This window comes from Pterocles gutturalis, unplaced genomic scaffold (assembly GCF_000699245.1).
Source record: "Pterocles gutturalis isolate BGI_N339 unplaced genomic scaffold, ASM69924v1 scaffold3522, whole genome shotgun sequence".
Lineage (NCBI taxonomy): Eukaryota > Metazoa > Chordata > Aves > Pterocliformes > Pteroclidae > Pterocles > Pterocles gutturalis.
In genome coordinates this window covers 3,222-15,967 of record NW_010112486.1, presented here as the reverse complement: position 1 = coordinate 15,967, position 12,746 = coordinate 3,222, and the positions used below count along the sequence as shown (strand labels likewise).

General features: G+C 38.4%; 1 protein-coding gene across 1 annotated transcript; it reads right to left on the bottom strand.

Annotated features, from left to right (window-relative positions):
* Positions 1 to 36: 36 nt before the first annotated feature.
* Positions 37 to 5,502, bottom strand: SEPP1 (selenoprotein P, plasma, 1). The gene is given in 4 exon segments (XM_010074054.1): positions 37 to 666; positions 1,536 to 1,653; positions 3,346 to 3,558; positions 5,312 to 5,502. Coding segments are annotated over 4 exon segments (1,152 nt in total).
* Between the last annotated feature and the right edge of the window lie 7,244 nt (positions 5,503 to 12,746).

Sequence of the window (12,746 nt, the reverse complement as noted above, 5' to 3'; positions counted from 1 at the left end):
CTTGCATTTTTAAGGTGCTTAGTTTGTTCTTCAGGTTCAGTTTCTTGCCTTTTCCTGTCACTGTCAGGTGTCACTAGTTTCACTTGCTCCTGCTGCTGGTGACTGTCAGGCAGCAGAGAGCGGACGTCACTGTCAAGATTCAGTGATGTCCTCTGCTAACAGCTGGCCATGTCACCTGCAAGAATTTGGAAGTGCTCCACGACACTGTCAAGTGACAGAATTTCCTAGCTCTTCAAACAAAAGGTGTCGACAATGACAGCATCAGCTACTCGAAGCTGAGTCTGATGCTGTCGGCCAATTTCAAGTTAACTGGTTTTTACAGCTGGTTTTCCCCTTTTTTCATAGCTTTTTATCTTGTGTAATTTCCAAACCTTCTTCTGGAGGAACAGTGTCTACCTGTTCATGACTACCTGTCTGATCATGTCTGTTATGGCCAAAAACTCTATGACGCCGGCCGCTATGAGGATGATGTCTCTGAGTTTCAGAAGGAGCCTCGTGGTTCTCATTTTTGGAATGACGACTGCCCTGGCGATGGTGGTGGTGTTGTCTATGTCTATGCAGGTTGTGGTGATGTGAATGTTGACCAGCTGGTTTGGGTTCTACCTCTGCTAGCTTTTCATCTGCTTTTTTAGTGATGTTTTCACATATACCATCAATATCGGGTTCCTGCAAAAACAGAAGCTTGCATTAAATACAAGTCATTATATTTAATTTAACTAGTTGTAAAACATTATCTTAACATTTTTGTAGAACTTGAAACCCAATTTTACATTACTTGTCCTACTTTCCTGACGAAAGATATGACCATATCAAAAAGAACCTTGTTTTACACCACCACTGATAACTAGACAGAGCTCTTAATGTAAGCTTTTAGGAATTGTAATTTAAGTAAATGCTAATAAAAAGTATTCTTTTTCTAGGATCCCATGTCTGACCTGTCTGAGGCCTACATTTAACTGCAAAACTATGATGGGATCAAAAATTATTCTTCTCATTGAACTTTCATGACTATGTATCTACGTTTTGTAATAAGCCTTAAAGTAGTTCTGATCTTTAGTTGTATCTACAACAAACCTACCTTTCTTTTGTAATAGTAACAATAATTTGTCACCTTGAATTATCACTTTTTTCAAGTAACTATTGCATACTGTATTTAGATATAAACTAAAAGGAATAGTAACTCAAACCAGCTTGAATTTGTTTTTAAAAAAATTACTATTTACGTACCTACTCATCCCCAAAAACTAGAGTAGCTAATTGCTCACTAGCTGTACATAACTCGAGGAACCGAATTAGCATCCAAGATTGCATTTAGATTTCTGAAAATGATTTGCATTTCTATCAAGGACAGGCATTCAGATAATCAGTCTATTATAAATTACATCTAATTCACTTTGAAAAATGTTTAAAAGCTCTCTGTCAAGACACATGAAATGTGTTAATTCTAAATCACGTCTTTTGGGATATTTTTTTTTTAAGTACCAGTCAAATCCACTTTCCTTTCCTGGTATATATAAAATGAAACAAGAAAATACCACGTAAGAGCAGTTTCCACACTTGTTTTCACAGTACGCAATCTTAATAGCTTCTTCTACATATTGGAAAGACAGGAAGGAGTAGGGCAGACCCAGGTGATACACTAGACGGCCGCATCTAAAAAGAGAAAGAACTTTGTGGTTACATATATATAAACATATACCTAAAATTACATATATCTTCTTATCATACCTTGTTTTATTCATGTTAGTCCACCCATACTGTGCAGTCCCATGGAGAGTGTTTCTGTCTAAGGAGATTATGGCCAAAAACAGTATCGGCCTTACAAACATTTGCCCACTCAACTGCATTGGTCAGTAGTGTGAAGCTGGATTTCTGGCTGACATAATACCTCTGCTGGCAGAAGCCTCTAGTTCAGTGGCATTTAGACTAGCAAAGGTACACTCATTACAGACTTACCTTGCTAATGAGGAGGGCTGTTTGCATAGCAGCACAAATCGACACATGGTTGTTGCATCCTTACAAGGAATGTTTGTATGCAACTTGTATTTTGATTAGAATGTGCATTGCCATGCATCTAAATTACTGATTCAATGCGCATGAGGGGATTTTTGTGATGCCTGTTTGCCCCATGTCTGTACTTAAATGTTCTGGTATGGACTTGACTACACAACTGGTACATTCAAAGGAGCTGGAGTAACGCAGAACTTGTACACAGGGGCACCTTGTGAAGTACCCCACCTGCAATGTCAACACTCCAGCCTTAGCTCCCTTCATGTCTGCAGTGCGTGTTTAGGACTAGTGACAGGCAAAGACTTCATTGCCCATAAAGGCACAATAAGGACATACATTCCCAGAACCATAATGTATCATGCCCAGACTTGTGCCAAACCCATTCATAGTGTAGGTGTATCCTACATGTCAACGAAACTGTTCAGCCTTTCAAATGCTGTGGGCCAGGCATCAGCTTTGGGGCCCCTGCATGAACTACGCACAGCCTGTTCTGTTTGTCTGTCATATGGCAGCAACCTTCCATACATAGAAGTATTTGCTTCTGTAACATACAATAATTTTCTAAGGATCACTCCAGTGATAGTTTAATCCCACAAGCCTAATTTAGCTAATTAATTCAATTTAATCATATTAGTAAAAAAAAGTAACTTTCTAATTCTTTATTAAACTTACTTATGCTTCAGTATGAACTAAGAATGTTCATTACAGTAACATAACTGTAATTAAGATGGACATGTTAGAAGTGCAGGACTTGTGGAATACTTTCTACCACATCAAGACTGAAAAATCAGGATTTCAATTAAAGAGTTATTACTGATTCTGACAAAAGATACATGTCCCAAAATCCTGTGATCAAAAAGCTATTTTCTTCCAAAGTTTTAAGTTTCATCTATAAACTATTTTTTCCATATCGCTACATGACATTTTCAACAACTCTGGTAAAAATGTTTTCTCGAGAACTCTGATAGATTTTCTTATTTAATTCTGCTTTCACATGCATGGATATAATGAAGTTGTCTGCAAATAATAACAGTGTAAGACCAGAATCGTGCTAACAAATTCTGCACTCAGTTATATTAATCTAAATCCACAGTAATGATAAAGACAAAATTATTTATCCCGAACTTACTTAAGCAAAAGCAGACTTTTCTTTTGTAGCTTCCTTTTCCAGTAAAAATGCAAGCGCTTTACTTAGTGCAACTTAGAAGTTGATTGTGATGTCTTTCTTGTGAGGTAATCAAGTTATTTACAAATGAATGAAATAATATAGAGATTTGCAAAGCACTACTCTAAATACATGCAAATAATTTCCTGTGTTCCCCACTAAATACAGACCTGTCATAGATAAGAAAGTCATCTTTGTTTCCATTCAAGGTAGTCCAGACATCATCTTGCTGTTCATCTTGCTGGTAGACAGTAATATAGTCTGAAACACTTTCTTTCAGTAGGTGAAATTTCCTCCGGGAATAAGTTCCCTGATGGTTCACAACTACATATGAGATATTGACCAGTCCTTCATTCTCTAACGTCACTCGCAGGTCCTCCAATCTAGTGGAGAATGTAAAGAAGCAAGACCATAAATCATTCGAATCACAACATTTGTGACACTCAACAAAAGTTCATATGCTCCATCTTGCTTTTGTAACAGTGACTGTTATTTTCTCCCACCTTCAATGGCAACAATCCAACACTATTAAAACATTCTTGCCATTGGCCATGATTATCAACTACACTGTCACCAAAGCAGACTGCAATAGCTAATATGCCATGGGTCCTGTCCTTGTAAGTAGAATGTAGTACTAGGTAAAGCAGACATCTGTCTTCAGACTGCATTCAGTGTTATTTTTATTTCAATCCTTTCACGCTCTTCATGGTCTAACACAGTTTATGTGATTACTTTATTTAAATGCTGAGGTTTTGGTCACATGGTTAAAGAATGTATACTGTAAATACAGTGGGACAAGAAAGCAAACTTGCAGTAAAAGGCCGGTGACAGTTCTCCCACTCATCTTGACATGGCTATTTTCTATAATAGCCAGAAAAGGGATATTACAGCAACTGGGTCAAAAGGATGTCTATAGAATGTGTGCATGGCCTGGCTGTCAGTTATTAGTCTTCCCCTTTGGCATTCCTTCACAAAAGTCTTTCTTTGCTCTATAGAACAGAAAGCTGTTTTCTTGTTGTACGGATGTGGGCTTTTTTTCCTTTTCATTTGTATCCCTCCTATTGAATGGCCCTAGAAAACCCTCTCATTATTTTCAGTTTCAGGAAATAGTCCAGAGCTTGAAAGAGACTTTGAAACTTTTCTAAAATGTACAGAATCAAACCCAACTACCTTGAAAGCCCACTTTTGACTTTGATGGAGCCAGAGATTTACCACCACTTTTTAAAACCCAGTTCTTGAAAAACTTGTGAAGACCATTATAATACGAAATTATCTAGCCTAGAGGGGGGAAACTAAGATGTTATTGCAGTGATTAAAATCAAGTTCTGAAACTGGCACTATGAAATTTTAAACCAAAATTATTTCACAATCACTAAATAAATCCAGGATATGGTCTGGATGCAACTCCTGTTTGGGTCAGGTCAAATTTTTTTTCTTGCTGCTGTTACTGTCATAATACCTAATTATTTGTACAGAAGTAGGTTCTAGAAACCAGAGCACCAATGTCCCAGGTCTTGTATGAGAACATAAGATTGATAACTCCCCTGAATGCTTCATCTATTTTTCGAAAGGCCGGTCTTTACCTTATGTTCTGGATTTTTTTTTTATCTAAGACCTCTGAACAGGGACTGGGAAAGCACATTAAAGGCCCATGTTTTGATTTGCCTTTTCCCCTACAGATCTTACATAAAAAATGAGTGATCATGGACCTCTCTGTTTCAAGTGTTCTAGCCATGTCAGAGAATTATGTTTCTTGGCTTCAGCATCTTTACTGCATTAATAATCTTTGCCAGCTGAAGCACAGCTCTTGAGGAACTGTTTCTGTTGGGTTTTCATGTGTTCTGGGTTTCATGAAAGTTAAGGTGATCGTACTTTTACACTGTAAATACAATCTGGGGAAGATTAGTCAGTCAGGACTACGTCAAGAGATGAAGAATCTGAGCCACTGGCACAGAATGCTTCTGCTGAGAGTTAACCTAGTCACTGGGTCACACATTCCAGCTGGGATGGTGGCATTTAAGGAAGCCAGAGTTCACTGAGTTCATCAGTAGTTGGGGACATGTATTATCCTCACATGGCATTTAAAAAGTGACCATTTATGTTTTAACAAAAACTGGGAAAAAGATTCACGCTTACCTGGAAGCCTGCAGCAGGCACAAATATCAGCTAGCTTGGAGGAGAGCCACCACTGTCACTGAGCCCCTAGAGTTCAGCATTGGGTTCTCCTCCCCAATACGCCATTCTGGGGGCTCCTTGCAGTTCTGGATCTCTGCCCCTCCTCCTGGGAGGAGACAGAGAGCCAGAACTAGCCCCAGCCCTGCCCACATGGCTGGGCTTTATCTTTAAAGAGAGAAAATAAACAAAATTAGATCAATGCTTAAACAGACTTGAGACTCTGAAATTTCCATAACAAAACACAGCAGGATATTGGCTCCATGAAGTTTAAAAACAAACAAACAAACAAACAAACTGTAAGAATAAATTTGAGCTTGCTTATTGCACGATCCTACTTATTTCATTCTGCAGCAGAGTTCCCCGATAATAAACAGGCAGTATTTTTTGATTTTGTTGTATGTAAACAGCTGAAAAGTAAGTGTTCAGAATAACTGGATTTTCTCTTAATGCTACTAGGTTGTTCCTTCTTCTTTGTAATTTCTTCTTGACTGTTTTTAATAGTTCAGTGATTTTGAAGTGGCCTTCCTCTTTCTCATGTTTTGAAATCAGTTGTGCTGAGCCAGTTTACACCAGGAAGAATCTAGACCAGTTCACTTCAGATTCCAGAGTAATTCCACTGACTTAAAAGTGCTTGCTAGCAGAATTTAAAAAAAAATAAATTAAAAACAAACTTAAAGACTTTTACAAGTCAGTCTGTAGTATCTGGTCTGGGTCATATTGAGAAAAATATCTTAAGAATGCAAGCTCTACAAACAATTTTGCAAAAACAGGAAATGAAAACTGAGTTTGAGGGTTCCCCAGATCTTACAAAAATCTCCTAGCCCCACAGAGTCCACCTAATATTTCTGAAAATCAAAGTATATGAGAAATTCTGTTATTATATTTTCCTTTTATTCCATTAACATAATTATTTTGGCTTAATATGTTCAGAAAACACCTATTATTAAGAAATACGTAAAATCATTAAATTGCTTCCCAGCATGTCCTAGGTTCTGTAATTGCATAATTTCACCACTCACATCAGAATCTGGCAGTAGAAGAATGTTTTGAAAACACTAAGTTCTGATAAATAACATGCGTTCTATCTATCTGTCATATTCTAAAAAAAAAAAAAAAATTTAATAATTGATCTTTTTAAAAAAGTGCCAGCTGCTGCAAAGGCAACAACATTTGTGAAAACCATCTGACCCTAACGTTTCTTTTCTGCAGTTCTGCCAAAAGCATTTTAAATACACTACTCTGAAGATTAAACTGTGGTCAAATAGATATCAACAGGTCCAGTGGTTTACTCTTTCCACACATCTGGAAAGCTGCCCACCTTTATACACGTTATAAACACATGAAATGCCTATGCCATCTTGAGATCCTTCTATGCCTTTATAGCCTTCTGCAGCACTGGCATACAGCACCCAGCAACAGCTGTCTCGCCCTGTGAACTTCATGAGAGCTATGTTCTGCATTATACTTCTCTTTGTATTTCAGCTTTCTAGTTAGTCTCCAATGGAAATTTCCACAGTCAGCCTTCGCAGCCAAAGACACAAGCAGACACTGCCAAATCTTAAGTCATGAAGCTCTTCCATAGCAAAACCAGCACACTTACCCTTTCCTCCCCCCACTCCTTGGCAGCGCAGCTTAACTCCGCTGCAGAAGAAAACAGTGTGGGGAAACGGGCTGTGGTATTTATACAGCTCTTGTTTATCTCACTTTGCAGATACGGTTCAAAGTTCAGGGAGCTCCTTCTGAACGACCTTGCAAGCAAAGCAAAACCCTTTAGCAAAAGTAGGCAAAATATTTCTCTGTTAACTAATTCCGAGTGGAAACAATTTATCACAGAGAATGGCAAGTTATTTTTAATATAATGGCTTTGAATTTCAGGTTACGCAGTTTGTCAGTCACCCCAGTCGGCTGGAGGTAGTGGTACAGTCAGAGGAGGGGGGGTGGGCCAAAGAGTCATTATTTTCTGAACACACTGTTAACCACTGTGAGGGGGGAAAGGCACTTCTCTATTTATAAAAATGCTGAGCTAGCAGGTTTTCTCTGGTATGCTTTATCTGACATTTGCCTTAGAGAATGTTGTACCCTCTTTGAGGGCATGTACAGTACAGAGCTTCTCTTCCCCCGCTGCTCTTGATTACATCGCTGAGCTTTAAAACTTGCTTCTGTAGAACCTGCCAGTTTATCAAATTCTGTTGAAGGTTGGAGCCCAGATATTCAGCCATTTAAATCAATGCAGCTACATGAAAGCCGTGAAGCTCTACCAACTCACAATAGCCACTTAACTCTCTATATTACTCTGTTGTGTTTTCTTAACGCCATCAACACTGAGGTGTCTGCGGACATTCAGGTTAAACTGCTTCCTTACTCTCTTTCCTCTGTGAGAGAATTGTTTATGCACAGCATGTTTTATTTTGGCAGTGGTTTGCTTGAGTTTGATTTCCTTCAGTGTACATGTTATGTGCGTTTATGGAGAAATAAATGTTTAAAAACTTGATGTGCCCTTAGTTCTATGGCCTGATACTCTGTCTCCTGCACCGATGAGCTTTATTCTTCTGGCTGGGTGTGACAAATGGAACTGCTGACCTTGAGGTTTATCCTGTAAAAGTCCTATGCTCAAGTCAATGGAAAGAAGAACAAAGATCTGAAGTTTTATTCGATAGTCTTGGAGGACACGATGCAGAAAACAGACAGATATCACACTGGGACTGATTTTTCTATTTTTTTTAAGGTGGAATTTGCTCACATTCCTTATATTTTTAGAGCAACATATCCTTGTATATTTTGCTGGGTTGGGACCAAGCCCTCATACCTGTGATTATGTCCTTTGCTATTCTAAATGATAGATTATTTGCTGGGTTTCCTGCCTTGGGATGGGGTGTTGATTTTCAGTGTTAATAAAGTCCTGCAAGGTTGGCAGGAAGTAACTATTTGGTATGCATTATGTCTGTTAATTCCCAAACTAGCATTGCAGCAGCCAAAAAGAAATGAAGCAGGTACAGACCTGTTAATAGGGAGAGGAATAAAATGTAGCTCAGTAGTGACTGACAATTGGTCTTTTGCCAATTATTGCAACACAGGTGGAGATACTATCAAATAAAGAGTAATATGCCATTCCTATTTCATTTTCAGCTTTGTAGAGAGGGATGTGCACAAGGCTTGATTAACATGTGCTGAGCCTATAAGCGATATGCAATACCACTGCGTGCTGCTGAGCCAGCCCACAAGTACTGAAGAATAAAGGGTCCAGACAGAGTAAACTGAAATAAAGCAGCTAACTTAAAACAGCTGCCTTGCTATGGAAAGCACATTGAGGATCGTCATGTCCAGTGGTCTCTCCTGAAAAGTTAGTATTTCCTCCCATACAATATGTAGAGACACCTGCAGACCCTCCATTCCCTTACAGAGAGATGAGAAGCAGCTATTGTTAACAATTACCACTGTGCTAATAAAAACTATTTATTATATTGTTGTTATATTACATTGTATTTATGATAAACTTTATAATATTAAGGAGAGATGAAATATATTCATAGTGATAAGCCATAAGCATCATGCTTTATAACGTTCACCTTACCTGAGATCATTGTTCTGCCTCAAGTTTTATTGAGGAAGGAAGTTCCTTGGTCTTAAAGCAAGTGGTAGGGAATATTATAATGTTGGTTGTGTGTTTATATAGATCTAGTTCAGTTGGTTTAGAAATGTATAAACCCTAACTATGTTTAAGCCTCAGTTTGGGAGTGGAAAAAAAATTTTTTTACAAACAGTAGAATAAAGATGTTAGTGGTTGTTAAATTTACAGTCTAAGAGTCTGACCATTCAATTTCTTTTATTAGTCCCCCTTGAATTTGTAGGCTCTTGTAGCCCTTTGTCCCCAGCTTCTAAAGAAATAATTGTCTTAAATCTTAATTTTGCTTACAACTGCAAGTATTTTCTTAGTTGTTGAGTGTGTTCCAATCTCACTGCAGGAGGCAGCTATGAACTCTAATTTGGACAAGTCTTCAGTTTAAAACAATAATTTTTATAATTATCATCCTGTTTCTACTCTCTTACTTATTTGGGGGGAATAATGGTCTTGGTAGAAGTAACAGCCCCCTTCCCTTCTTATTGAGCTATTGCCTTTTTTGACATGTTTCAAATTTTTCAAAACAGCACAGCACAGAAATACCAGTGTCTTTGGAAATTAACTGAGGTTTGTTCTGTATTTTATCTAGATTGGTAACATATACATTTCTTTTAAAAATCTCAAAAGGACACGGAATTATGAGGCTGTCAGTAATTATATTCTGGTAAAATCTGCCATAGTGATTTGCAACGTGTGCAAATAATGAGGACAGAGGCAGAACACAGATCCAGCACGAATTCTATCATGAGACCTTAGGACTTCAGTGTCTGTTTTGCTCTTGTGACTAAGGATGTCACAAACAGGGAATTCAAAGTCCACTGGCAGATCGTAAGTCTCTACTGATTCTTCTCATGTCTTCTCATTTATAACAGAGTAGTTGTGTCAACTCAGTGGAGTTACTCATACTTTATAGTGGAATAAATGGCAACAAAACCAGGCTGTTGAGGTTTACTTAATGCTTACATAAACAAATTCCGATTTGTTTATGAGGCGTTACTCTTGGTTAAATGCTGTAATTAAAGGGTAATTTACGTGAAGGCTAAGAAAATACATTAAAGTAAATTCAGCAAAATAATTAGAACCACAAGTTCATTAGTTAAAGTAACTCGAGAAAGAAGGATAATGGTGCAATATTGGTCTCGTGCTCCTGTCATGTGAGATGCAGAGCAGCATAAGATAACCAGATGCATGCTTCTCAGAATTCAGCGGAAGCAACAAAAGCTGACATCATCTGATACAGGCCTGGAGTTTGTTTCAGTGAATGCAGGAACAGCTGATACATGCAATTGTCTACTTAAAAACAAAGTAAGACTTAAAGGAGCTCTGATCTTGTAGACAAATGTTTTGGTTTTCTGGTTGGAAATTCCCTCATAATAATAAAGTATCTTTCTCTACTTGAACCTATTTGTAGCAGACTGTAATTAGCAAGGAAAATATTTTTTTCTTCAGACATGTCCTAAGTCATAACCATTGCACAGGTTACAGATGCAAACTGACACTAGTTGCTGAATATCTACATGTATTCTGAGTTCCTTATTGGGTCTCTTTACTTTCTGCATTTGTCCTGCAATAATTCTATCAGCCTGCAAGTGCCCTCAGTGGGCCTAAAACCAATGGTCCTCTTGTAATTTGAAGGACAGACAAATTACCTTATGATGCCCAAGAGGTGGTTTAGAAGATCATAGCTGTATAACACCTTTGTATTTCTCAGTGCATTTAGTAATACTTGGCAGTCCTGTGATCTACAGAAGAAAACTGAAAATTCCTTCAGTTTGATGTGACTCTGATGAGGCTCCTGGTGTTGCGGTCACTAAATCAAAAAGAAACAAATGTAATCATGCAACGCCCAAAGCAAGGTCTCTGTACAGATCTCCTATATGGATCTCATATCCCACACAGTCATCAGTGATCCCTCTCTACAGGAATGATGCAGTTGCACCATTAATTTGGCAGGCAGCTTTAGGCTTTCCAGTACAGTGCATGAGTTAATGCATAACTGAAGTGATTAAAGACCAATGAATACAAAGAGAGTTAAACAGAAACCCTGATGTTTCTGTATTCAGACAGTTCTCTTTGCATTAACAGAGCAAGTCTTAAAGAGGATGTAACTGTGTCGTGGTTTAACCCTAGCCAGCACAAGCACCACACAGCCACTCGCTCACTCCCCCCCATAGTGGGATTGGGAGAGACTCAGAAGTGAGAAAACTCATGGGCTGAGATAAAGACAGTTTAATAGATAAAGCAAAAGCCGCACACATGAGCAAAGCAAAATAAGCAATTCATTCACTCCTTCCCATTGGCAGGCAGGTGTTCAGCCATCTCCATCACACGTAACAGTTACTTGGGAAGCCAAACGCCATCACTCTGAACATTGCTCGCTTCCTTCTTCCCCCAGCTTTATATGCTGAGCATGGTATGGAATATCACTTTGGTCAGTTGGGGTCAACTGTTCCAGCTGCATACCCTCTCAGCTTCTTGTGGAGAAGAAGCTGGGAGGGCAGGGGCAGTATGAGAAACTGAAAAAGTCCTTGGCTTAATGTAAACATTTTTTGGCAACAACATCAGTGTGTTATCAACATTATTCTCAGCACAAATCCAAAACATAGCCTTGTACTAGCCACGATGAAGAAAATTAACTCTATCTCAGCCAAAACCAGAACACACTGTAATCATAATTTCAGCAGTATCGTCGGCAATACATACAGTTCCCACTGAAGTCTTTATACCCAATAACTCTTCTTAGCAGATGTGGAGGAAAATTATTCATCAGGTAAATCCACAGGAGTTCATTCCAGGTGACTTTAAAGGCTTCTCACCAGAAACACCTGTAGAAGCGAGTTCCTGTTAATGATTTATAACAGGTCATCCAAGCATAGTTCACCACAATGAACCCTAGCCAGGGAATGGAAGTTATGACAGCACCATCCACGGGATTCAGTGACAATATACAGTGAACTTTAGAGGAAGTTCAAGTCCGTTCTTTGCTTATCCAGTGTAAAATACATGGTAACTGAAGTGAAAACTGGGTCCAGCTAATGAATAAGAGGGATTTGTATGAAAAAGCTCTCTTTCAAGAATTGTCAAATTGTGAATAAAAAAAATGGATGACATATTTTTGGTTAAATTTCTTTCTGTGGCCTATGTTGCATTATTTTCCTGAGAGTACAGCAGTGGCTGCAAACACCATGGTCTGCAAGAGATCTTAAGAGAGCTTGGGGACAGATTCAGATAGCTGAGTGCAAGATGGAGATTGTTTTGCATGAAATGGAGTCTGACAAACTAAAATACACGGCTTCAAATACATTATATTGAAGGTTTATTGTTGATGATCCTTCTTTTCAGATAGCATAGTCCTGGAATGCTGAACTGTGAAAAAAATCAAGAGTATGTGAATGTGCCACCAGCACCAGTAATGAAGGTATAACTGGCTAAATCAACCATCTTGTGGTGTTCTGTCCATCCTGGAAATTCGAAAGCAGCTGCCATTTCAGCATCAAAGCAGCAAATGGTGAACTGCTAAAACAATTTGGAGAAGAAATACAAAAGTAGATTGGTCTAAGTGGCAGTTTTCACTTAACAAAATATACTTTGCTGCTGCAGCACACAGGAAGCCGAGATTGATCACCATCTACTCCCACCATAAGTAAAAAACTATTCACAAAAAAAAAAAAAAACCAAAAAAGAGGCCTTCGAGTACCATAATGAATACCAAACCTAAGTATCTCAAGTGGTCTCTGTAGATAAATATTGTAGAGCAATACTGACCTTCTGAGGACT